The 22,824-nt window shown below is 44.8% G+C and overlaps 2 protein-coding genes across 4 annotated transcripts in view; one reads left to right on the forward strand and one right to left on the reverse strand.

Annotated features, from left to right (window-relative positions):
• RPA2 (replication protein A2) lies at positions 1-17,420 on the forward strand. 3 transcript variants are annotated; one of them, XM_049618809.1, is made up of 10 exons: positions 1-787; positions 1,026-1,132; positions 5,337-5,438; positions 5,564-5,677; positions 8,530-8,604; positions 9,116-9,232; positions 14,902-15,009; positions 15,427-15,521; positions 16,718-16,825; positions 16,979-17,420. In XM_049618809.1, exons 1-9 carry the CDS (start codon positions 778-780, stop codon positions 16,800-16,802), a joined length of 813 nt encoding a protein of 270 aa, XP_049474766.1. In that variant the 5' UTR covers positions 1-777; the 3' UTR covers positions 16,803-16,825; positions 16,979-17,420. The 3 variants fall into 3 exon arrangements, with proteins under 3 accessions (XP_049474766.1, XP_049474765.1, XP_049474767.1); XM_049618808.1 differs by having other exon boundaries at positions 2-787; positions 16,718-17,420; XM_049618810.1 differs by lacking the exon at positions 1-787 and having other exon boundaries at positions 863-1,282; positions 16,718-17,420.
• THEMIS2 (thymocyte selection associated family member 2) overlaps positions 16,199-22,824 on the reverse strand; it is a 14,109-nt gene continuing 7,483 nt past the window's right edge. The window contains exons 4-5 of the mRNA XM_049618894.1: positions 21,198-21,354; positions 16,199-20,766 (exon numbers count right to left, since the gene is read on the reverse strand). Coding sequence (XP_049474851.1) covers positions 20,711-20,766; positions 21,198-21,354 — 213 coding nt within the window. The 3' untranslated portion in view covers positions 16,199-20,710. The remainder of the gene's footprint in view (positions 20,767-21,197; positions 21,355-22,824) is intronic.

Consider the following 22,824-nt stretch of genomic DNA (forward strand, 5'->3'; position numbering starts at 1 on the left):
CCGGGGATGCAGAGGCGTATTACCCTGGGGTGGATGGCGGGGCAGGAGCAGGATGCCATCCTCACATATTTTGGGGATGAGAGTGTAAGTGCCTTATAGCCTCGCTGGGAAGAATCAGGACGAGGGAACGCGGATACGAGGAAAGAACTCGGCTTTTTTGAGGAAAGGAACTGGCAACCCCACGAGGGGCTGTGAAGCTCGTAAGGCGAGGTCCCCCGGTGCGCAAGCGCCGCACGATGGCGAGGCGGAGTCGCCGAGGCCCGAATTCTGCTGTAACGATGTAGATTATGGCGACGTCTGATTGGTGAGAGTTTGGCGGGAACAGGAGGACGCCTAACAAAGGAAGTGATGTAAAGTGTCGCCCATCTGGCGCAGGTGGGATTATACGGCCTGAGCTACGGGATTATCATTTTGCTTGGTTGTTTTCTTGAGACACCGCCCATCAGCCTCTCTCTGCTCCTTGCTTCCGGTTGCGCAGTGTGTTTTGCCCTTAGTAAAAATGGCCGCAGAGCCTTCGGGGCCCCCCGTGGCAGCGCAGGGCGCGTTTTCTTAAGCAGGGCCTGGGAAGACAGGAAAAAGTGTAGAGTTCGTGAGCATTGATTGGCTGAAGCACGAAGCGTTCTGGACGTTGATTGGCTCCGTCCTTCGCGGGAAGGAGTTTGTGACACCCGCGGGAAGTAGGTGTAGCACTGCGGGCGAAAGGGGGTTCTGAGGATCCCGGCCAACCCACCAGACTGAAGTCTTCTGGGCCTCTCTCCTGAGGGGATCGTGACCAAGATGTGGTTTGGTAAGGATGAGCGTCGCAAGGAGGATTTAGCAAGAGGGCGGGGGGTCGGACAGACGTGTGGCGGGGGGAGTGGCTGGGAGGGACGGGGTGGGCAAGGGGCGAGGGCCCGGGGCTAGTGGTGGGGAAGATTAGGGCGACGCTGGGAGTGGTTGGCCGTGGGGTGAAGTCTGAGGGGCCCGGTGGGCTCTTCAGAGGCTTGGGAAGCAGCACAGGCATTAATACTGTTGTTTAAAACCAGGCGGATCTGAAAGCTATGGCACTTCCTTTGGCGGAGTCGGCGGCGGCTACACACAGTCCCCGGGGGGCTTCGGATTCCCGACACCTTCCCAGGCTGAAAAGAAATCAGTAGGTTGAAAGAGCATTTCGTTTTATGTTATTCTGGCCTGAAGCTCCTAACTCATCCCTGAGAGAAAATGTCTGCGGCGAAAGGTGTTAAACATGAACTGATTGGATAATTACCAACTATTGTCGTATGGAATCTTACAGTTGAGTGCTGTAAGTTTCAAAAAAAAAATTTCTCCCACTTTCACTTCCACTGTTTTTTTGGCTTTATTTTGAATTTTACTAAGGAATCAGTTTTGTGGACAAACTGAACTGGTATTAGCCTATTTTGCCTTCTTCGTGTATTTAAAAAAAATTTTTTTTTTAATTAAATGTAATGAGGTGATAAAAAGCGGTGGAAAGGGCATGGTGTTGGAAGTCAGGTGGATCTGTGTTCTGTTGCTCTGACACTGATGGTCTCATTGGACAAATTTCTTAACCTCAGGAATCAAATGGGATTACTGCTAAATGGGATTAATCATACATGCCTTACATGTTGTAATAATACATGTAATATTGTAATAATACATGCCTTACAAAGTTGTTGTGAGACTTAATATTGTGGTATATATAAGTGCCTGCCTTATAGTCCCTTTTAATAAGTCATCCCAGATATTTTTATTAAAAAAGACATGAGTGATGGAGCCCAAATACATAGCGTCAAGAATCGGCTTTTAACTGGCGGTGACTTTAGTGCAGCAACTTGAACCTTGTGGCCCTTGGTTTTTCTCATCTGATAAATGGTACTAGCACGACTTATATCACAGGGTGGTTCTGAGAATTGATAGGTGAGGTAATGTGATGTATAGGAAAGCTATGCGTAAAAAGCTTGTTATTCACTCTTGCAGGAATGAGTTTGCCTTTAACAACTACCGTTGATTTCATCCTTTAAACACAAGCTTGATGTGGCTACTCTTTAGCTGTCGTTCACATGTGGTGTTCAGGTTCAATATTAGGAAGTTCTCTGTTTTTTGTATGGGTTGATAAGCTTTCACCTAAACTATTAATTCAGGGGTGTGTCGGTGGGAAAGAATTCGTCGATAATTACCATACATTTGACACTGCATTATATTTTTTGTACAGATTATTTCATATAATCCCATAACGTATTTATTGTTTACTCCATTGTACAACAGAGGCTCTGGGAGATTAAGGGACTGCCTAAGCTTATATAGCTAGTAAGTAAATGGAACTCTAGACAGTGCACACGTGATGCTGAGCGAATCCAAAATCTGGTAAGCAGCTTCTCTGTATTGTAGTTTTCTTTTTCCCAGCCAAGACCACAGGGGACTCCGGTGCGCTTTGTCTTCCTTGAGGTTGTGAAGAAGAAAACAAAAGATAGAGCATTAGTTTTTATCTTTTCTGAGCATAACTATTTTCTTCATTTCAGTTGATAGAATTTTTATCTCAGGATCCCTTGCTTGGGCCGTGTATTAAGACAGCTTTTCGGAGAGTGATACTGGTTATAAACTGAAGACTCACAAACCCAAATCTCGCTGTTTTTCAACCTAGTGCTTTTTCAACAGTAAATTAGATAATCACCTCATCCAAAATGTTTCCTGTCTCCTGTAAACCTGTTATATTTTATTGAATCATATGAAATTTTCAATACTGATCATTTTTCCCCCTAAAGATGGTAGTTTCATACAGCACTGTCCAGAGTAACCTATAGTTTGTAGTCAACGAGAAAATAATTCTATTTTCAAATAAATATACATTCACATGCTCTGTGAGCCTCTTTGGAACAAACCAGGAACTCCTTGTAACCAATTCCTGGCACATAATATGTGCTTGTTAAAAAACAAGAAATACCTGTGATTTGAGATGAACTTGAAGGTACTGCTAACGCCTCAATCATTATTGGAATAGTATTTATTTATTGAGTACACACTTCATGGAGAGATAAACATTAGCATTTTTATATACATTATGTTTTGTTTACAATTTGAAAGGTAGATCTCCCTGTTTTACGGAAGAGGTGGTGGCATGTCCAGGGCTATGAAGCTGGGATTGAATGCAGGTCTATAGAACTGTGGCACCAAAGCCCGTGTTCTTGTTCCTGCTAAATAGTGGTTCATAGTTTTCTTATGAACTAAAAATACAATGAAAATCTCACCTGTGATAGATGGAAACAGTATAGAGTAGTGAGAACTAAAACATGGGACCTCAGCAAATTTTAAATCTATAAATACTAATATCACATGTAATCTTGCCTATAAAGTACCATAAAATAAAGTTGAAAAGCATCACTACTGATTCCTTCACATCCTTATTAAAAGCTGTTGCACATATAAACAGGAGCAGTAGCTGACATAATAATTGCTAACATTTTTGGCGGGGGAGCAGGGGGGGCGCGCCTGGGTGGCTCAGTCGGTTAAATGTCTGACTTCGGGCTCGGGGCATGATCTCATCACGGTTCGCGAGTTCGAGCCCTGTGTTGGGCTCTGTGCTGACACCTCAGAGCCTGGAGCCTGCTTTGGATCCTGTGTCTCCCTCGCTCTCTGCCCCTCCCCCACTCACGCCCTGTCTCAAAAATAAATAAACATAAGAAAAAAAATTTTTTTTTTTTTTTTAAGAAAAATTTTTTAAAGTAATAATTGCTAACATTTTTTGAGTGCTTACAACGTGCCAGGTATTATTCTACGTACTTCACCATATACTTAATTTTCGGAATTTTTATCATTCCTAGTTTTACAGATAAGAAAACTAAGATACAAATGAGTTGAAAAACATGACCAAGAGCACACTGCTCCTGATAGAGCCATAATCTTAACCCTCAAGCTTAACTGCCACTTTCTGTGACGTGTGCTGGTAGTTAGCGGGGCTTACTTTTTACCATCCTGGCAAGGCTCCCCGTTCAAAATTATGCTTCGGCAGAAGGAAATACTCTGCTAGTATCATATGGACCTTCAGGACAAAGCTGCACCTTCTAAATCCATGAATGCCGAGAGTCTGTTCCGTTCTGTCTTCCATGTAGAACAGCTGTTGGGTTGTTGGTGTCTGACAGGAAGAATCGTAATCTCTAATCCGTCGTGCATTTTCTTCCGTGTACTTATTCCCTCTGTGAGTTTGCGAGAGTGCCTGTTTACCCTTAGTCTGTCATGCCCATCCCTTGCTCGCTGTTTTTTCACTGTCGAAGTTTTCACTCTTCAAGGTGGAGCCCAAATGCTACCTCTCGAAAGTGCCAGTATGTTTTTCTGGGATCCCACGTAGGGCATCTCATTCAAGAGTATACCCAGACCAGGTCTATTATTTACGCCTCTGCCTCCATTAGGTAGGAATGTGTTGTGAGCAAATCCTATCCCATTTTTCTCATCTTCATGCCATGAGACAAGCCCTGGCCAGTGGTAGGTGACAAGAAGAGTTTACATTGTCGGTAGGCCGCTTTTAGATGGGGTTTCGGTGTCCTCACTAGACAGTCTTCCCCCCACACCGTGTCCTTTCCCTTTAAGAAAAGGCCCACACTGGCCCAGTGTGGCCAAACCCTTATCCCGTTTCCCCCAAGACTTCCATCTGATTGTCAGAACATCTGTTCTTAAGGAAGCTGTACCTCTAACGTTTTCTTATATTTTATCACAACACTTCGAGCAACTCCAAAGTTCTGTCTCCTCTGGCCATTTCTCAAACCCTTTCCAAATACCATCTCATGTCATTGGTGACCTGAACAGCCGGCTCCAGCTTGCCTTCGTTCTAAAATTGGAGTTAAAGTTTTGTTCTGGAAGCGGGTCATCCTTCCTTATGTTGTCCCCATTCTGGCCTGGTCATTTTGGTGAATCCCTCGTGTCCCACAAACTTCTCAATTGACCGGGAGCTTTGGAGTCAAACAAGCCTGGTTTGGATTCTCAAGTATGGCATTTGTTAGCTATATAACCTTGGTTTCCATCTCTGCGAAGCAGGGGTAATGAGATTCATTTTTTTTTTTAATTTTTTTTAAAACATTTATTTATTATTGAGAGACAGCATGAGCACAGGAGGGGCAGAGAGAGGGAGAGATACAGAATCTGAAGCTGTCAGCACAGAGCCTGACACGGGGCTCAAACTCAAACCTTGAGATCGTGACCTGAGCCGAAGTCGGACACTCAACCGACTGAGCCACCCAGGCGCCCCAGTGAGATTCATCCTGAAGAGTCAGTGTTAGGATTGTGTAAAGTGCTTGGCACCTAAAAGATGTTAACGAGTGGTAATTACGAATTCCTTAATTGAATTTATGCATACTTTTCCTTTTCAGAGAGCCCGAGCCCAGCACATTGTACCCTGTACCATATCTCAGCTGCTTTCTGCCACCCTGGTCGATGAAGTGTTCAGAATTGGGAAGGTTGAGATTTCACAGGTAAGTAAAGTAATTTGTTGCAGGTTCCCTTACTCATATGAAGAATGAAATAAACTTTCTTTAAAAACACATAAATGTTGTTTTAGTTTCCAGGAAAAGCCAACTTTTTTTCCCTTCTGATCTAGGTCACTATTGTGGGTATCATCAGACATGCAGAGAAGGCTCCAACCAACATTGTTTACAAAGTAGATGACATGACAGCTGCACCCATGGATGTTCGCCAGTGGGTTGACACAGACGTAAGCGGCTGTTTCAGGGTGGGGTTACTTTGGGGCTTTGGAGAGGTTGAACTTTTGTCTCACTTTGTAATTTCTTCCTGTAAGAATAATTTACAAGCAAGATATCAAAGGCAGAGGCCCTGCAACGAAAGGTTAATACATTTGGTTTCATGGAAGTTTCAAATGTTCTCAGCGTCACTATCCTTACGAGCAAAGTTACAAGGCAAGTGACAGGAGGCGCTAGAATGTAAACTCCGTGCAAACGGGGTTTTGTTATTGTTATTGTTCTTTTGTTTTTTAGGACAGGGATTTCTTTTATTTTTTATTTTTTATTTTTTTCAATATATGAAGTTTATTGTCAAGTTGATTTCTATACAACACCCAGTGCTCATCCCAAAAGGTACCCTCCGCAATACCCATCCCCCACCCTCCCCTCCCTCCCACCCCCCATCAACCCTCAGTTTGTTCTCAGTTTTTAAGAGTCTCTTATGCTTTGGCTCTCTCCCACTCTAACCTCTTTTTTTTTTTTTCCTTCCCCTCCCCCATGGGTTTCTGTTAGTTTCTCAGGATCCACATAAGAGTGAAACCATATGGTATCTGTCTTTCTCTGTATGGCTTATTTCACTTAGCATCACACTCTCCAGTTCCATCCACGTTGCTACAAAAGGCCATATTTCATTCTTTCTCATTGCCGCATAGTATTCCATTGTGTATATAAACCACAATTTCTTTATCCATTCATCAGTTGATGGACATTTAGGCTCTTTCCATAATTTGGCTATTGTTAAGAGTGCTGCTATAAACATTGGGGTACAAGTGCCCCTATGCATCAGTACTCCTGTATCCCTTTGGTAAATTCCTAGCAGTGCTACTGCTGGGTCATAGGGTAGGTCTGTTTTTAATTTTTTGAGGAGCCTCCACACTGTTTTCCAGAGCGGCTGCACCAATTTGCATTCCCACCAACAGTGCAAGAGGGTTCCTGTTTCTAGGACAGGGATTTTTGTCTTGGTCACCATTGTATCCCCCTCACCTAGAACAGTGCTAGTTACATGGTGGGCCCTCAGTAAATATTGTTTAAATCAATGGGAAGGTTTTTTGTGACACATTACAAATGTTAAAATTTTTCAATTAATAAAAGCTATTACAAAGCAAAAAAAAGCCACTGCATCTTAGAAAAATGGGCAAAGAAGATGCAGAGATAATCCATAAAAGATGAAACATAATTTGCAATGTGGTAACAAGCAGGTTTAATAAACATTAAGGTACCGTTTTTAACTTATTAAATTAGCATAGAAAAAAAAAGAATGTCCGCTTCTGGTAAGAGTAGTAGCTAACACAGTGCCTCTGGCACTTAGCACTTAGAACGTTCGTTGAATGATTTGTCATTATTTCTCCAGGGAAGCAGATAACCATCCTACCTTGATGGTTTGAGTACAGATGAGTATAACCTACCTCAGCAATCAGCCGGTGGTCAAAATCACCCATCATAAAAATGTTGACCTGGCACTCCACTGCTAGAGGTTTACGTTAAGGAAGTAATTAAAGATGTGTGCCAAGATTCAGCTGTAAGAATCTTGATCATAGCATTGTTTCTAATAATGAAAGATTAGGGATGTCGTGGGGGCTCAGTTGGTGAAGCATCTGACTCTTGATTTCGGCTCAGGTCACGATGTCACGGTTGTGTCAGGCTCCACGCTGAGCATGGAGCCTACTTGAGATTCTCTTTCTCCCTCCGTCCCTCTTCCCCACTCATATGCTCGTGCTTTCTCTCTCCCTCTCACTCTCTAAAAAAAGGTGTGGGGGCCGGGGGGGGTGGTGCGTAGATGGCTCAGTCAGATAAGTGTCTGACTTGTGGTTATTCGGCTCAGGTCACGATCCCACAGTTTCATGAGTTTGAGCCCCACATCAGGCTCTGTGCTAACAGCACAGAGCCTGCTTGAGATTCTCGCTCGTACTCTCTATGCCTCCCCCACTTGCACTCTCTCAAAAAAATAAAAGAAAGGGGGGTTGCTTAGGTGGCTGAGTCGGTTAAATGTCTGACTTTAAGTTCTACATTATCACTTGCAATGGTGTGAAGTATCCCATTGTATAAATGCATGACTGTTGGGTATTTAGGTTGTTTTCAATTTTTTAGTATTCTAAACTATGCCATATGAATATTCTTAAAGCTTTAAGTTTTAAGTAATCTCTACACCCAACATGAGGCTTGAACTCAAAACCTCAAGGTAAAGAGCTGCATTTAAAGCTAAATCTAAATGCATGTTCTTAATTATTTCCTTAAAATCCTAAAAGTAGAGTTGCTATGCTGATAAGTGTATCCACCAGAAAGTTGTATGCCCAAGACCATTTGAACACGAGTGCATATTGTCTTTTTTTTTTTAATATATGTATATTTTTAATTTATTTATTTTGAGAGAGAGAGTGCAGGAGTGAGGAAGAGAGAGAGAATCCCAAGCAGGCTCCACACTGTCAGCATGGAGCCCAGTGCAAGGCCCACGAACTGTAAGATCATGACCTGAACTGAAGTTGGACACTCAACCGACTGAGCCACCCAGGGGCCCCTAGCAGTTTTTCTTTTCTTTCTTTCTTTTTTTTTTTTTTTGTTTATTTATTTTTGAGAGCAAGAGAGAGGGACAGAGCATGAGCAGGGAAGAGGCAGAGAGAAAAGGAGACACAGAATCTGAAGCAGGCTCCAGACTCTGAGCTGTCAGCACAGAACCTGACGCGGGGCTCGAACTCACCGTGAGATCATGACCTGAGCCCAAGTCGGACACTTAACCGACTGAGCCACCCAGGCACCCTTATAATTTAGCAGTTTCAGAGTTTCACCAACATCTCTAAAACCTTAGTGTGATACGTATTTTATCTTTTAGGATGCCAGCAGTGAAAACACAGTGGTTCCTCCAGAAACGTATGTAAAAGTGGCTGGCCATCTGAGATCTTTTCAGGTAAAGTCAGAAAAAAATCATAGTTGAAATATGTTTGCATGAAGCAGTTTCTGGATTCATGCCTGAGTTTAGGATACTTAAGATTGAACCAAGCCTTTATATTAAATGGGTGTTAGATTGAAATTTTTTCATTATTCTCTTCAAAGAAATAACGGGTTTTGACCTTAATATAAAACTAACAGAATGGTAGGGAAAGAATAGGATCCCTGCCTATAATTGCCATCTGTGGCATCCGCTAGGGGTAAAAGGAGGACACAGGATTCGCAGTCAGACTATACTCTGCTTGGTTGTATAAGCTCGCGCAAGTCATTGAACAACTCTGAGCTCTAGCTTCGGTTTTTCTCCCATTAATAACTTCATTTGGATTAACCTTAAGTTAAAAATTTGAAGTATATAATACATTTTCTCCATTTTGGCAAAATATAACCAGGAAAAGTGCCACGGTGTTTTAACCTGAAGTTGATTTGAATGTGCTCGTGCTTTATTTACCTTTTTCTCTTTATTTCAAAAGAACAAAAAAAGCCTGGTAGCCTTTAAGATCATGCCTCTGGAGGACATGAATGAATTCACCACACATATTCTGGAAGTAGTCAACGCACACATGATCCTGAGCAAAGCTAACAGCCAGGTGAGCAACTTTACTCTCAGAATTTTCCCTCTTTTCTGGAAGAACATAGACCGCTCTGTGCTACAGCTTTGATTTTCTTGACATTTTGAAGGTTGGGCCGGAAGAAAGGCCTCACTCCGTCCTCAGAACGTTTTCTTTGTGAGCTTTGCCATGTTATTTTATTCCAGAGGAAGCACTCGTGTTTCTCAGAATTACAAGTTCCTCTGACCCCAGCGACTTGGAAGGCTGAGGCCCAAGACAACCTTCAAGTGTAGACGTATAATTACAGGCTGAGCACTTGGCTCTAGGATTATATTCATAGAAAAACCCCCACTAGGAGGTATTTTACTGCTATTTTTCGAACCTGATGGCTAAATAAGAAAAATTATGGACCATTATTTTGCCCCTGAAGTCATTTTTCTTGCCGAATATTGAAATTTCTCAACATTATTTTCTGCTGTGTGAATTCCATTTGGCTAGTCCATCTAGGACCCCACAAAAGGTTTATTGATTCTTGTATTAGAATGTCCTTAGATTATCTAGGGGTGCCTGGCTGGTTCAGTTGGTAGAGCATGTGAGTCTTAATCTCGGGGTTGTGAGTTTACGCCTCAGGTTAGGTGTGGAGCTTGTTTTAAAAAACATTAGCAAAAGGGGTGCCTGGGTGGCTTGGTCAGTTGAGTGTTCAACTCTAGATTTCGGCTCAGGTCATGAGCCAGGGGTCGTGGGATTGAGCCCCACGTCAGGCTCTATGCTGTGCATGGAGCCTGCTTGAGATTCTCTCTCTCTCTCCCTCTCTCCCTCTCTCCCTCCTTCTGCCTCTCTCTCCCGCTCATGCTCTCTTTCTCTCTCAAATTAAAAAAATATAGCAGGGAACCTGGGTGGCTCAGTCAGTTAAGTGTCTGATCCTTGGTTTCAGCTCAGGTCACGATCTCATGGTTCGTGAGTTCAAGCCCCGCGTCAGGCTCTGCGCTGATGGTGCGGAACCTGCTTGGGATTCTCTTCTCTCTCCCTCTCTCTCTGCCCCTCCTCTGCTCATTCATTCTCCCCACCCCCCAAATAAATAAATAAATAAACTTAAAGTTAGCAAAAAAAGAAAAAGAAGAATATCCTTAGGTGATTCTGGTGCCAAGGTGGGGGATTGGTCGCAGTAGGAGAGACTAGAAAACTCTTCAGCCACTAAGGATGTTATTGCATCCTATTCTATGCCAAACAGTTTGGTAAGCACTGGGGATACAGAGATAAATGTATTCATTCGTTCATTCATTCATTTCTTGGAGAAATATTTATTGAGCCTGGTATGTGCCAGTCATTACTCTAGGCCCTTAGAAGGTTTCATCTGGGGAGTGATGTGGTCTGATTTGTCTTTTAAAAAATTCATTTGGGCTGGGCTCTTGTACGGAGTACAGATTATGGGGCTCTAAGAATGGCAATAGAATTGATTTGGGAATGGTAGCAGCAGCTGGGGTAAGGAGTAGTTGGATTCTGACGGATTTTGGAGGTGGAGCTGACAGGACTTCTTGGTGGGGACATGATATAAAGAGGGAGAGTTCAAAAATGACTTCTGGGTTTGGGGCATGAGCAACCAGATGAAGCTAGCAAATCTGGGGGTAAAATCCAGACTTCTGTTTGGACTTCCCAAATATGAGGTGCTCGTGCAATATCCAAGTGGAGAACAGAATGGATGGTTGAATATGTAGAACTGGGATCCAAGGGGGAGAGGTCAGGGCTGGAGGTAGAACTTTGGGAGTCGTCGTGTAGGTGATATTTAAAGCCTTGGATTAGATAAGGTAACTGGGGAGTTCAGAGGTCAGAGACCTGAACTCTGGGACACACTAATCTTTAGCAATTTGGAGAAGAGGAGCCAGTGGAAGTCAAAGAAGTTGCAAATTGGGCAAGAGGAAACCAGGAATGTGATTCTGTAGAAGATTCTGAAAAGAGTATTTTTAGGAAGGAGGGGGTGGCAGTCAACTGTAGAATGCTGCCTTGAAGTCAAGGAAGGTGATGGGAGAGGTCTCCTGTTCGATTTAGAAACATGGATCTTTGGGGCGCCTGGGTGACGCGGCTAATTAAGTGTCTGCCTTAGGTTCCGGTCATGATCTCACAGTTTGTGAGTTCAAGCCCCACATTAGGCTCTCTGCTGTCAGCCAGAGCCTGCTTCAGATCCTTTGTCCCCCCTCTTCTCTCTCTGCCCCTGTCCCACTCACACACACACACTCTCTCTCTCTCTCTCTCTCCCTTAAAAAGTAAACTTAAAAGACAATTATAAAAAGTTAAAAAAAAAAAGCGGGGGAGATGCCTGGGTGGCTCAGTCAGTTGGGCATCCAACTTTGGCTCAGGTCATGATCTTGCAGTTGTGGGTTCAAGCACCGCCTTGGGCTCTGTGCTGACAGCTCAGAGCCTGGAGCCTGCTTTGGATTCTGTGTCTCCCTCTCTCTCTGCCCCTCTCCTGCTCATGCTTTGTCTCTTTCTCTCTCTCTCTCAAAAATCAATGAACATTGAAAAGAATTATAAAACTAAAAAAAAAAAAAAAAAAATAGGTTTAAAAAAATTAAAAGCATGGATCTCCAAAAGGGAGGCTTTGGTGGTAGAAGATGGGGGAAGTAGGTTAAAAAGAACAGAATTGTGTATGGAAAGTTTAGGATGTTGGGGCACCTGGCTGGCTCATTTGGAAGAGCATGCAACTCTTGATCTTGGGATCATGAGTTCATGTCCCACATTGGGTATAGAGGTTACTTAAACATAAATAAAGTTTTTTAAAAAGGTAAGGGGTGTCTCTTATATTACCGTATTTAATGACATATATGTATGTATCAAATACATCATAAAAATGATTTTAAGTTGAGGGTGGGTGGTTAGGGAGTAGAAACTGGGGGTGTAGACAATTGTATTGAGTAAATAAACCCCCCCTCTCTCCCTCAAAGACTTGGTGTCTGAGCATTGGAGATTCAGATCACTTTAAGCTGTGAGAGCAGTGTAAGTGGCGAGCACAGGGTGCTGTGAAACCACGGAGAAGGGTTTCCTGTCCTGATCTGGACATCAAGAAAGACCCCTTGGAGGGGCACCCGGGTGACTCAGTCAGTTAAGCGTCCTACTCTTGATTTCAGCTGAGATCTTGATCTCAGGGTTGTGAGTTCAAGCCCCTTGGGCTCAGCGCTGGGCATGAAGCCTACTTAAAAAAAGAAAGACCCCCTTGGAGCAGGTGATGCCTAAACCAAGTCCCAGGTACAGGAGGTGGGGCTACCTGAAGGAGGACATGAAACCCTTTCAAGCAGAGTATCTGGGTAAGAAATCGTATTCAGTTCAGTATTCTTGGATCATAACGTGTGAAGCTTCTGTTTCACAGCAGGCAGTGTGAAGGCATCTAACTTGAAAACAAGGGATCGTGATCGATTTTTGTTTATTACCTCAAAGCAATAGGCGTTTAATGAATGTTTATTAAATGATGGAATCTCCTGACTGGATGGGATTTCTCCTGATGAATTTCCACAGTGCTCTTACACCTGTAATGGGCACTTACCATATTTGATCTTCTATCTTGCTTATTTATTCAGTTCAGTAGGTTAAACATCGACTGGGCACGTACTGCACCAGGCACTGTGTGAAGATGAAGGGGTTAGTGGAGGAAAGTGACAGGAGAACAGCATGATGGCTGTTGTGAGAGGGAATGGGCCAAACATGTAAGAGCCAAGAAAAGAACATGGCTAACCTGGCCTGGGGCGTGTCAGAAGGCTCTGCAAAGGCAGTGGCAGTTAAGTTGGCCTCGAAGGATGAGAAGTCAGCGTTTACTAGGCAGATGAGGGAGGGGCATTCCAGACAGGGAACAGCATGTTCAGGTCAGAGGCATGTTTGTAGCTGGCAAGAAGTCCAGGTGCAGCTGGGGAGTGAAGTGTATTGAAAAGAAATGGCCAAGAGTAAAATAAAGATTTTGACATCTAGTGGTACGTCTTAAATGTCTAGGTTTATATTATTTCCACAGGCAGGGGGAGCCACCTGAAAGCTTTCTGTCAGAGGAGGGACACGATTAGAAGCTGTTAACGTGGTAGCAAAGAGAAGGACTGACTGGAGTAGGCCAGACTTAGCGGCCAAAATGCCACCAGGAAGCCAGGGTGAGGAGAATGGGCTCGAGCACCACCGAAGATTGTGTGATAGTCTATGGTGACAGGTTGTGGGAGGTGAGTGAATGGACAGTTGAAGTCTGCAGGATTGCATTTGGGTTTACTCTCACATTGGGTTTGGAATAGAGCAGGGCAAGCAGGTTTGGGGAAGGATGTAATTTTACTTTGAAGCGTGTGAGAGAGCTAGGTGGACGTAAGTCCAGTCAGTGGCTGGGAACAAGGAATTGTGGCTTAGAAGGAGGTCTGGGATAGAATCCTGGGGGATCGATCAGCCTTTTGGGAGATGGGTAGAGAGAAAACTGGTAAGAGATACTGAGAAGGTATAGTTTGAGTAAGTAGGGAACCAGAAGAATATGCCATCAAGAAGTCTAGGGAGGGGTACATTTCAAGAGTGTGATCGGTATGTCTTTCTGTGAGAAGTCACATGTGTGGAGGGCTGAAAGAGACTGTCGGGTAGGTTGCTTGAAAAGTTATTGCTGATTTTGGTGAGAACAGTGTGAGAGGTGTATTTAAAGTTTTTTGGGTTTTTGTGTGCTTCTTAAGTTTATTTATTTTGAGAGAGAGTTGGGATGGGGGAACAGAGAGAGAATCCCAAGCAGTTACTATGCTGTCAGTGCAGAGCCCAACGCAAGGCTCGATCTCGCGAACCATGAGATCATGACCTGAGCCAAATCCAGGAGTTGGACCGAGCCACCCAGGCGCCCCCCCGAGTTCTATTTAGTGAGATTCCAAATAGTGGTGGGCTGGGGAGTGACTAAGAAGGGAAATGGAAACAGTGATTATAGCCCGTTATTTTTTAAAATTTGGTGCTAAAAAAAAAGAACAAAAGAGTGCTGGGCACTTTTTTTCTCTCCTTGTCATGCTTCATGCCTACGTGACCACAGATGCTTGAGTGGGACTGTGGGGAGAGGGTGAAATGGGTGAAGGGAAGTAAGAGATACAAACTTCCAGTTATAAAGTAAGTAAGTTACGGAGAGGAAAGGCATAGCATAGGGAATATAGTGAATAATATTGTAATAACATTGTGCAGGGACAGGTGGTGACTACATTTATCATGGTGAGCGTCGCGTAATGTAAAAAATTGTCAAATCACTGTGTTGTGCACCTGAAGCTAATATAACATTGTATGTTAACTGTACTTCAATAATAAAACTTCTTTAATAATAAAGTCAAGAGCAAGATAAGAATACCCCAAAATAAGTAAATAAATGAGTGAATGAATACATGCATTCATGTTTAAATGATTAAGCACCAAGGAAAGATACCATTGTAGCAGATCTCCGGGTAATTTTCTTCTCGGTGCTAGTTTTCCTTTGGTTCCCCTCAGCATCACAAAAACAAGAATGAGCCAGGAGGTACCCTTCTCTCCGATATTATGTGCTTCAGAGGGTCACTTTACCTTCCTTTGAAATACTCGTTCATGATGACAGCTATCCCTTCCAATGTAAGCAGTTGTTACTGGGAAAACTACTTAAATTCTCTTTTGTGAGCCGCTTATTAATAAGCTATTTACAATAACAAGGACTGTTTTTTAAATTGGTAAGTGTTCTAACGTTGTGAACTTTCTTAATTCAGCCCTTAGCAGGGAGAGCAACTATCAGCAATCCAGGAATGGGTGAAGCAGGGAACTTTGGTGGGAATAGCACCATACCAGCAAATGGCCTCACTGTGGCCCAAAACCAGGTAAACACTGAGTGGCTCCAAAAATTCAAGACACAGAGAGTCCTAAGTTTGTTACTTCCTTAATGATTCTAAGGCTTTCTAAGTACCTGACTCATTACTTTGTTATAAAGGGACTCAGGTAGGGGTGCCTGGGTGGCTCAGTCGGTTAAGCGGCCGACTTCGGCTCAGGTCACGATCTCGCGGTCCGTGAGTTCGAGCCCCGCATCGGGCTCTGGGCTGACGGCTCAGAGCCTGGAGCCTGTTTCAGATTCTGGGTCTCCCTCTCTCTGTCTGACCCTCCCCCATTCATGCTCGGTCTCTCCCTGTCTCAAAAATAAATAAATGTTAAAAAAAAAATTTTTTTTTAAAGGGACTCAGGTTTACATAAGGGAGTGGATTCAGAGTAGTTGCTAAAATCTTTCTCATTTGACTCTTCAGGTGCTGAATTTGATTAAGGCTTGTCCAAGACCAGAAGGATTAAACTTTCAGGATCTCAAGAACCAGCTCCAGCACATGTCTGTAGCCTCAATAAAGTGAGTATTTGGTTTCCATCAGCTGGGGCTCCAGAATTGTACCCATTTGACCTCACTAGAGTTTTCTGGTAATGGAGAAGTAAGTTTAAAAAAACAAAACAAAACTGTCAGCTGCAATCTTAACTGACAGAAGGGAAGTTGTCCAGTCACAGAAAGAAAGAAAGAAAAAGGACTTACAAAAATGATGCTACCCGTCACGTCATTCATTCACTTGTTCATTTAACAAATAATGAATCCCATTACGTGTGGTGATTGTAATTTTGGACAAAAATGGACCAGATAAATTTGACGTCTTGTGGAATTCAGTCTGGAGGAGTGAGATCCTTAGCTCCTGGTCCTCAGATAATGACAGTCCCATTGGTGTTACTGTTCCACTGTGGAGATGTGGGCTTGGCTGTCTGACCCTGAAACTGTAGACGGTCCTTCCAACATCCTTTCTCTGATTCCGTGGTAGACAAGCAGCTTCCTGATTCTGGTGAACGAATCCAACCAACAGTATTTTGGTGCTTGTGATAGTCACTTGTTACTGTAAATCAGTTGATACTCTAGGCTTACACAGAATGAAAAGGCTCGGGTCTAATCTCATTTCCTGTTTTAAACAAAATGAAGATCTTAATTCTTATCTCAGAGTTACAGTGTTGATGAGGTACAGAATCACTGTCATGTGGTAATTGCTCTACAAATTATTACTGTTATTACATATGTTACTGGCACTGATCCAGAGGGCCTTGAAGGGTGTCCTGTCATGTCCGGAAAGGTCTTTCCTTTATGCCCTGCAACTTTACTTCCCAGAGGGGAGCAGGAGGGTTGATGGGTGGGTAGGGAGGAGGGACTTTTAAAAGTAGCTGTTTATGCTAGGAGATTCTGTGTGCAAGCTGGACTGTGTTTTTAGATTCTTCGTTTGCTTACACTGGCATTTGAGTTAGGCCCTCGTTTCTTGTGTTTACACAGTTCGGGAGAGGAGTCCAAGGCACCCCTGATAGCCATGGTCTCCGTGCATTATCTCAGTTTTGCAGTTTTACTGGTATTTCTCCTTCTAAGAGCCCTGTGAACAAAGTGGCTATGAATTCTTAGCTAAGATAAAAAATGGGAAGTGAGTAAAATCTATGTTTGGCCATATCCAAAAGGCAGTTTCCTGTCTTCTGCATCAGTTTAAAATGAGGCTTTTTTTTTTTTCTTTCTTTGTTTCTTCCTAGGCAAGCTGTAGATTTTCTTAGCAACGAGGGACACATCTATTCCACTGTGGACGACGATCATTTTAAATCCACAGATGCAGAGTAACTGGATCTAATTGAGTACCCGAGGTATTTTCCAGCTGGACCTGTTTTCATCATCTGTTGTCTCCAGCTGTGCATGTTTGGCCAATTGACTTCTAGGGAGTAGCTTTCATCTAGAAAGGGTCTCATTTTGAAAGTTACTGCTCTTCTTTTTTGTTTGTTTGTTTTTGTTTTTTGAAGCTCCATTTTGGGCAACTGACAGAATGTAAACCTGGGTGGACTTTCTTAAAGAAGTTACAAACAAGCCGCTTACAACATCAGCACAAATGGAAGTGGAAGAGAGATGCTACCAAGAGAGTTGGGCAGCGTTACTCAAGCTATACCCGGGAGTTTCCACTCCTAACATGTTTCCTGTTGAAAGAAGATGAGCAGGACCCAGGGCCTTCAGTGGGGAGCGAGCCAAGAAACCCCCGAATCTCTGCTTTTGTTCCCCCCCTTTGGTTATAGGGTGTTATTTTTCAGAATTGCACTCTCCTTCACCTCGTCATGGCTGCTGCCGAAAGTGTGTTGTTACGTTCTAGAGTGGTGGCCTCATGAGGGCAGGAGAGAGCAAGAGATGTTACTTCGATTTCATACAAAATAAGTGCCCCCATATGTCTAATAAAATAGTTCTATTGCAGAATTCGTGAAAATGTTATTCTTCTTCCTAAACTGGTGTAATTACTACTTGATTATCCGAGGCACGTAGCATAGGCTTGCTGTGGGTTTGAAATCCTGGCTTTTCCACTTCTGGTTAGGTTCTTGGGCCGGCCACATCAGTTCTGAGGGCCTCGAATTTATTCATGAGAAGAGAACAGCGTCAGTTCCTATAGGTCTGTTGTGAAACTCGAGCAAGATGATGTTTGTAAAGCATCGAGCATTGCCATTCTGAATCTTGACTCTGGCAGTATGTGGTCGTGTAGCTGAGTTGAGCGTCGGCCATTTGGCCCCAAGAGGAGACTGTCTGAAGGCCGACAGCTATTTTTTGGCCAGCTTAATCAGTTCCACTTCTTGTGGGAGGGAACACTAGCTCAAAGATGTTTTTGACAACTCCAGAATGTAAGCTATGTCTTGAATAAAAGAATTAATTCTGAGGTAAGTTAATGAGGTATAACATGCAAATAAAAATTCTGTAACCGCTTTAACTGTGTTTCTGAGTGAAACCTACTGGCAGCAGTGCGGGAAAGGCCCCACCCTCCAGTTTCTAAAAGTGAACAACAGTCTGGTGGTTGTTTCTGTACCTGCCGAACGGTTCCTATCTAGGGAGCTATATTCGTGCGTAAAAGTCAGTCAACCAGTACATTATCCGCAGATCTGTCTATATTTTGAGAGAGAGCACAGGGGAGGAGCAGAGGGTGAGGGAGAGAGAGATCCTAAGGAGTTTCTGCGCTGTCAGCACAGCCCAATGCGGGGCTCGATCTCACAACCTCGAGATCACGACCTGAGCTGCTCTCAAGAGTCGGACGCTTCACAGACTGAGCCACCCAGGCACCCCAGACATGGTTTCCTTTTAACCTCATCTTTCCTAGCTGTGAAATTGCTTTCTTTCTCCTCATTGCAGTGTTTGGCCACTCAGAAATCCCATTATGTAGGAACGGGTAGCCCTCTTCTCTGTCCCCCTTTTGTGATCTTGCTCAATTTGGTGCCACAATTAAATGCAGACGGAAGTGAATTTTGCATGTGGGCTTGGTCCTAAGGGTTCTGAGCCAAGAAGGAACTTTTTTTCTTACGTTCTGGCTTATTGTTTGTCCCAGAGCACACTCTTCCTCAGGGTCGCGTGTAGTTTAGATGGTCTCTGCAGGAAGGCATGGGAACTGGCCCACCAGCCTGTATTAGCTGCTTGGTAGCTGCCAAGAGGCTTCCATAGGAAGTGCCGTGGGTCCGGACAGCCCAAAGGAGTGTTAGCAGACACAGGAGGGACACACTCAAGTGCAGTACCTAGAATCCAGGCTGCATATTGACACTCCTGGAGCTCACATCTCAGCTGGAGACTCAGGTCACCTTTTTATCTGTGTCCTGTCTCCTGCTGTCCATGGTGCTTAGTTCTGTGACTGCATCAGTCTAGGAAACCAAAGCCCCACCACTTCCAGAAGTGAGGTCTGTGGTCTTAACTCACGGAACAGGCCTAGACTGACCTTGGAAGCTGAGTTGGTCTCTGCATAGAGCCGGGTTTGTATTTGTTCCCTTATCTCTGTTACACTGGATGGTGAGGCTCTCCAACCGATCAGTACACGTTGTCTCCAGAGTCTAAGAGCTTAGTATATTTCAAACATTGAGATGAATTCTGTGATTAGGGGACAGTGGGAATAGGGAAAGAACATAGGTTTTAGAGGGGCGCCTGGATGGCTCAGTTGGTTAATCATCTGACTCTTGGTTTTGGCTCAGGTCATGATCTCATGGTTTGTGAATTTGAGCCCTGCATCAGGCTCTGTACTGACAGCATGGAGCCTGCTTGGATTCTCTCTGTCCCTCTTCTGCTCATGCATACTCTCTCTCTCTCTCTCTCTCTCTCTCTCAAAATAAACATTTAAAAAAAGAACATAGGTTTTAGAGACAGGTACAGTTATGTGATCTGGGTCAACAATAAGGATAATTAACATTCTTACTGAGTATTTATTATGTCCCAGGCACTGCACTAAATACTTTACCAAGGGGCACCCAGCTTGCTCAGTCAGTTAAGCAACCAACTCTTGATTTTGGCCGAGGTCATTATCTCACGGTTCATGGGTTCGAGCCCTGCATCAGGCTCTGTGCTATGAGCACAGAGCCTGCTTGGGATTCTCTCTCAAAATAAATAAACTTTAAAAAAAAAAAAAAAAACTTTACCAAGATTACTTCATTTAATCCTTAAAACAATTGGGGCGCCTGGGTGGCTCAGTCGGTTAAGCGTCCGACTTCGGCTCAGGTCATGATCTCGCGGTCCGTGAGTTCGAGCCCCACGTCAGGCTCTGTGCTGACAGCTCAGAGCCTGGAGCCTGTTTCAGATTCTGTGTCTCCCTGTTTCTCTGACCCTCCCCTGTTCGTGCTCCCTCCCTCTCTGTCTCAAAAATAAATAAACGTTAAAAAAAAAATTAAAAAAAAACAATTTTGTGAGGTAGAAAACTATTAGTTTCATTTTACATATGAGGAAACTGAAGCTTAGGGAGGTTAAAATAACTTGCTCATAGTCACGGCTGATAGGTGGTGAGCTGGGGTCCTAACTCAGCTCATGACTAGTCTGCTTCCTAAAGCACCTGACCACTCAAACTTGTATTCTGATCTTTAAAATCGGGCCGGTGTCTATCTTAGAGAGTTAAGGATTTAGATCATGTTTATAAAGGGTCTGGCACACGACTTAACTAAATGATACCTGTTAACCATTTTTCCAGAAGCCCAGATGTAATCTTTATTCAATGGTTTTCGAGTGAAAAAATCTTGGATAGTCACCTGCAGCTCTCATGTGCTGTGTACTGCAGAGATGAGAGGGTCCTGGTCTCTCGGGGGATTAGAATTGGGTGGGGGAAGAGGAGAAAGAGTGGGCCAACAACGAGGGGGTGGCAAACATAACAAAAGGCTCTTGGTGCGGTGTGGTCAGGATTGAGTCCCCTTTACCAAGAGGCAGGAAACACTGTGCCACCGCCGCCCAGTGTTCTCTGATTACTTTCTGCACCAACCAGTGAGACCACTGGTGCTGGGGACTCAGGATTGAGTAGAACCCAGTTGGCTCCTCTGGGTACCAAAACTCTGAGGCTGAGGGAGTGCAAGGTGCCAGGAGCCTAGCTAGAACTGGAGGGAAGCTGGTACAATGTCCATCCCTTTACAGATCAGGCCCCCAGAGTCCTTTGCCGTCCGTAGTCTGATTTCAGTGAGATCCTGTCCACGGTCTTGTAATGGTTGGCTGGTATCTCAGATTCCCTGAGAAGCAGCAGTTAAGAAGCAGGGCTCCTCCGGCATCTACAGGGTATTCTGAAATTGTCCAAGTACTTCTTCATAATCATGTTCGTCATCATCTGCAGAAGAGTTCAAGTCAGTGACGATCTTTGGCCTTAAGCGGGTTCCTTCCCCTTTTTAGGGCACTGGGCAGGGAAGGAGTTGGTGTGGATGCTCTGAGGTCCTTGCTAGACCAGGAACTACAATTTATTCTTTCTGAATACTGTGTAAATACTCCCCCTGCATGCCTTGGGGAGGGTAGTATGTTTGAGGATGAACTCATTTTCCTTGCCAGGACTTGAGCCCCTGAGAGGGGGACAGTAGAGACACCCCACCCCACCCCCAGCCTCAGCCCACCCCTTAGAAGCCTGTCTGTCCAGCTGGGACTGCGGAAAGGCCTGCTCATGCGCAGGGAAGGCCAACACCAGCAGAGGTGAGAGCAGCAGCAGAGGAGCAGAGTAGGGAGGGGAGAAGCAAGGACACGGCTGAGCAGGAGCTGGCAGGGACTCACCTGGAGCCTTCGTGTTGGACTTAGTGGCCCTGAGGCCCTTCTTGTGGGCAGAAACCTTGCTGTATGTATCTGAGCTGTTCTTGGCACTCTGTGGCAGTGTCTTCATCCTGGGTTTGAGGAGCAGGGGGCATTGCTGCAGTTCTAAGACTTGAGAAGACTAAGTGGGAGAAAAAGCAGAAGTCAGCAGGGTCCATGACATGTAATTCCCTTCAAATGTCACTTCCTCTGCTCCCTTCGACTTCCTTTTCAGGGTAGGGCTTCTCGGGACCCCAAGCGTCTTTGCTGCTAGCATATCTGAACTGTTCTTAGGCGGAGGAGACAGGCCAGGATGAGAGATGAAGGGTTGGGGGCTAGAGATAGGGTGCGCTGAGTGTCTCCACAGAGAGGATTCACATCTGCTGCTGAAGGGTGGGGGGGGGGGGGGGGGACAAGCACAAAATCTCAGGACAGGTGCCAGAGCTGAGAGTGGTCCCAGAAGAGGGCTTCTGTGGGACTCCTACCTTATGCCATATGCATACCTGCTCATTTATCCTCAGGTGACCCTCTGAATAGCTGTTTGAATTCCCCATGAACACATGAGGGAAACAGGCTCAGGGAGAGTGTACCATGTCAGACCTCAGGATCGCAAGCTGAGCCAAGGTTCAGACCCAGAACCATGTCCGTGGCTTCTAAAGCTGGCGCTCCTCCCACCACACTGTGCTTTGGCGAGCAAACAGTATAGGGCCCCTCAGCAGTGGGGTATACTGATGCTCAGAAAAGAAAAGTTGCAGGATCAAAGGCAGGGAGCAGGGACCGGGCCCAAAGTCGCTTCCAACAGGGGCGAAGGCTGGGACTGAGGTTTCAGTTCTTTGTACTGCGGGGTTTCCAGCGCTGTCAGCAAGGCCTGTGTTTCAGACGCCCCAGCCCATTCTTTGTTCCATCAGAAAACCACCGCCCTCCTCCCTCCCCTACAGATGCAAGCCTCTTGTGGGGCCGAAACTGCTCAGAATTCATCTTTCTAACTTCCTCTGCTACTCCACCACTTACCCTCACGGTACGAAATAGGAGTCTCCCCAGGTCCCAAGACAGTAACCTTATTACACTCTACAAAGTGCTTTTGATATAGATCATCTGTTATCAGCACAGCGCCGTAGTTAGGTGCTCGGGCTGGGTGGCCAGACCCAGGGTCAAACCCCATCCTGCCATTTGCTAGGTTGTGATCTCAGGTCAACTACTTTACCTCTCTCTCTCTCTTGTCTTCTCAACTGTAGAAAGAGGGGTCAGTGCCCATCTCAGAGGGATGTCATGAGAGCTATTTGGGGTCACACGCAATATGGCGTCTGCCACCGAGTAGACACCCGGCAGGTAGCCGCTGTGAAGCCAGCATTGTGAGTGATAGTATCTCAGGTTCCCTGGTGAGAAAATGGATACTCAGAGAAGGAGTGCAAGCCACAGAGTGAGTAAACGGAACCGTAAACGTGGTCTTTCTGCTTCCGTGCCTGGTTCTTCCCCATTGTTGTGATTCCGTTTGGATCAGTTCGACACTTACTGGCAGTGCCTGCCTGCCTGGCGGAGGGTGAGGTCCCAGCCCTCACAGACCTCTCCCAACCAAGTGGAAACTAGGTGTGGTCCCGCCCACCCACGCTGT

This window comes from Panthera uncia, assembly GCF_023721935.1.
Source record: "Panthera uncia isolate 11264 chromosome C1 unlocalized genomic scaffold, Puncia_PCG_1.0 HiC_scaffold_4, whole genome shotgun sequence".
Lineage (NCBI taxonomy): Eukaryota > Metazoa > Chordata > Mammalia > Carnivora > Felidae > Panthera > Panthera uncia.

What these genes read in the sequence shown, in the direction of transcription:
- RPA2 (XM_049618809.1), top strand. An exon ending in CCCAGGCTGAAAAGAAATCA is followed by an intron (nt 1,133 to 5,336) that starts GTAGGTTGAAAG and finishes TTTCCTTTTCAG; the next exon opens with AGAGCCCGAGCCCAGCACAT. An exon ending in TCACTGTGGCCCAAAACCAG is followed by an intron (nt 15,010 to 15,426) that starts GTAAACACTGAG and finishes TTGACTCTTCAG; the next exon opens with GTGCTGAATTTGATTAAGGC.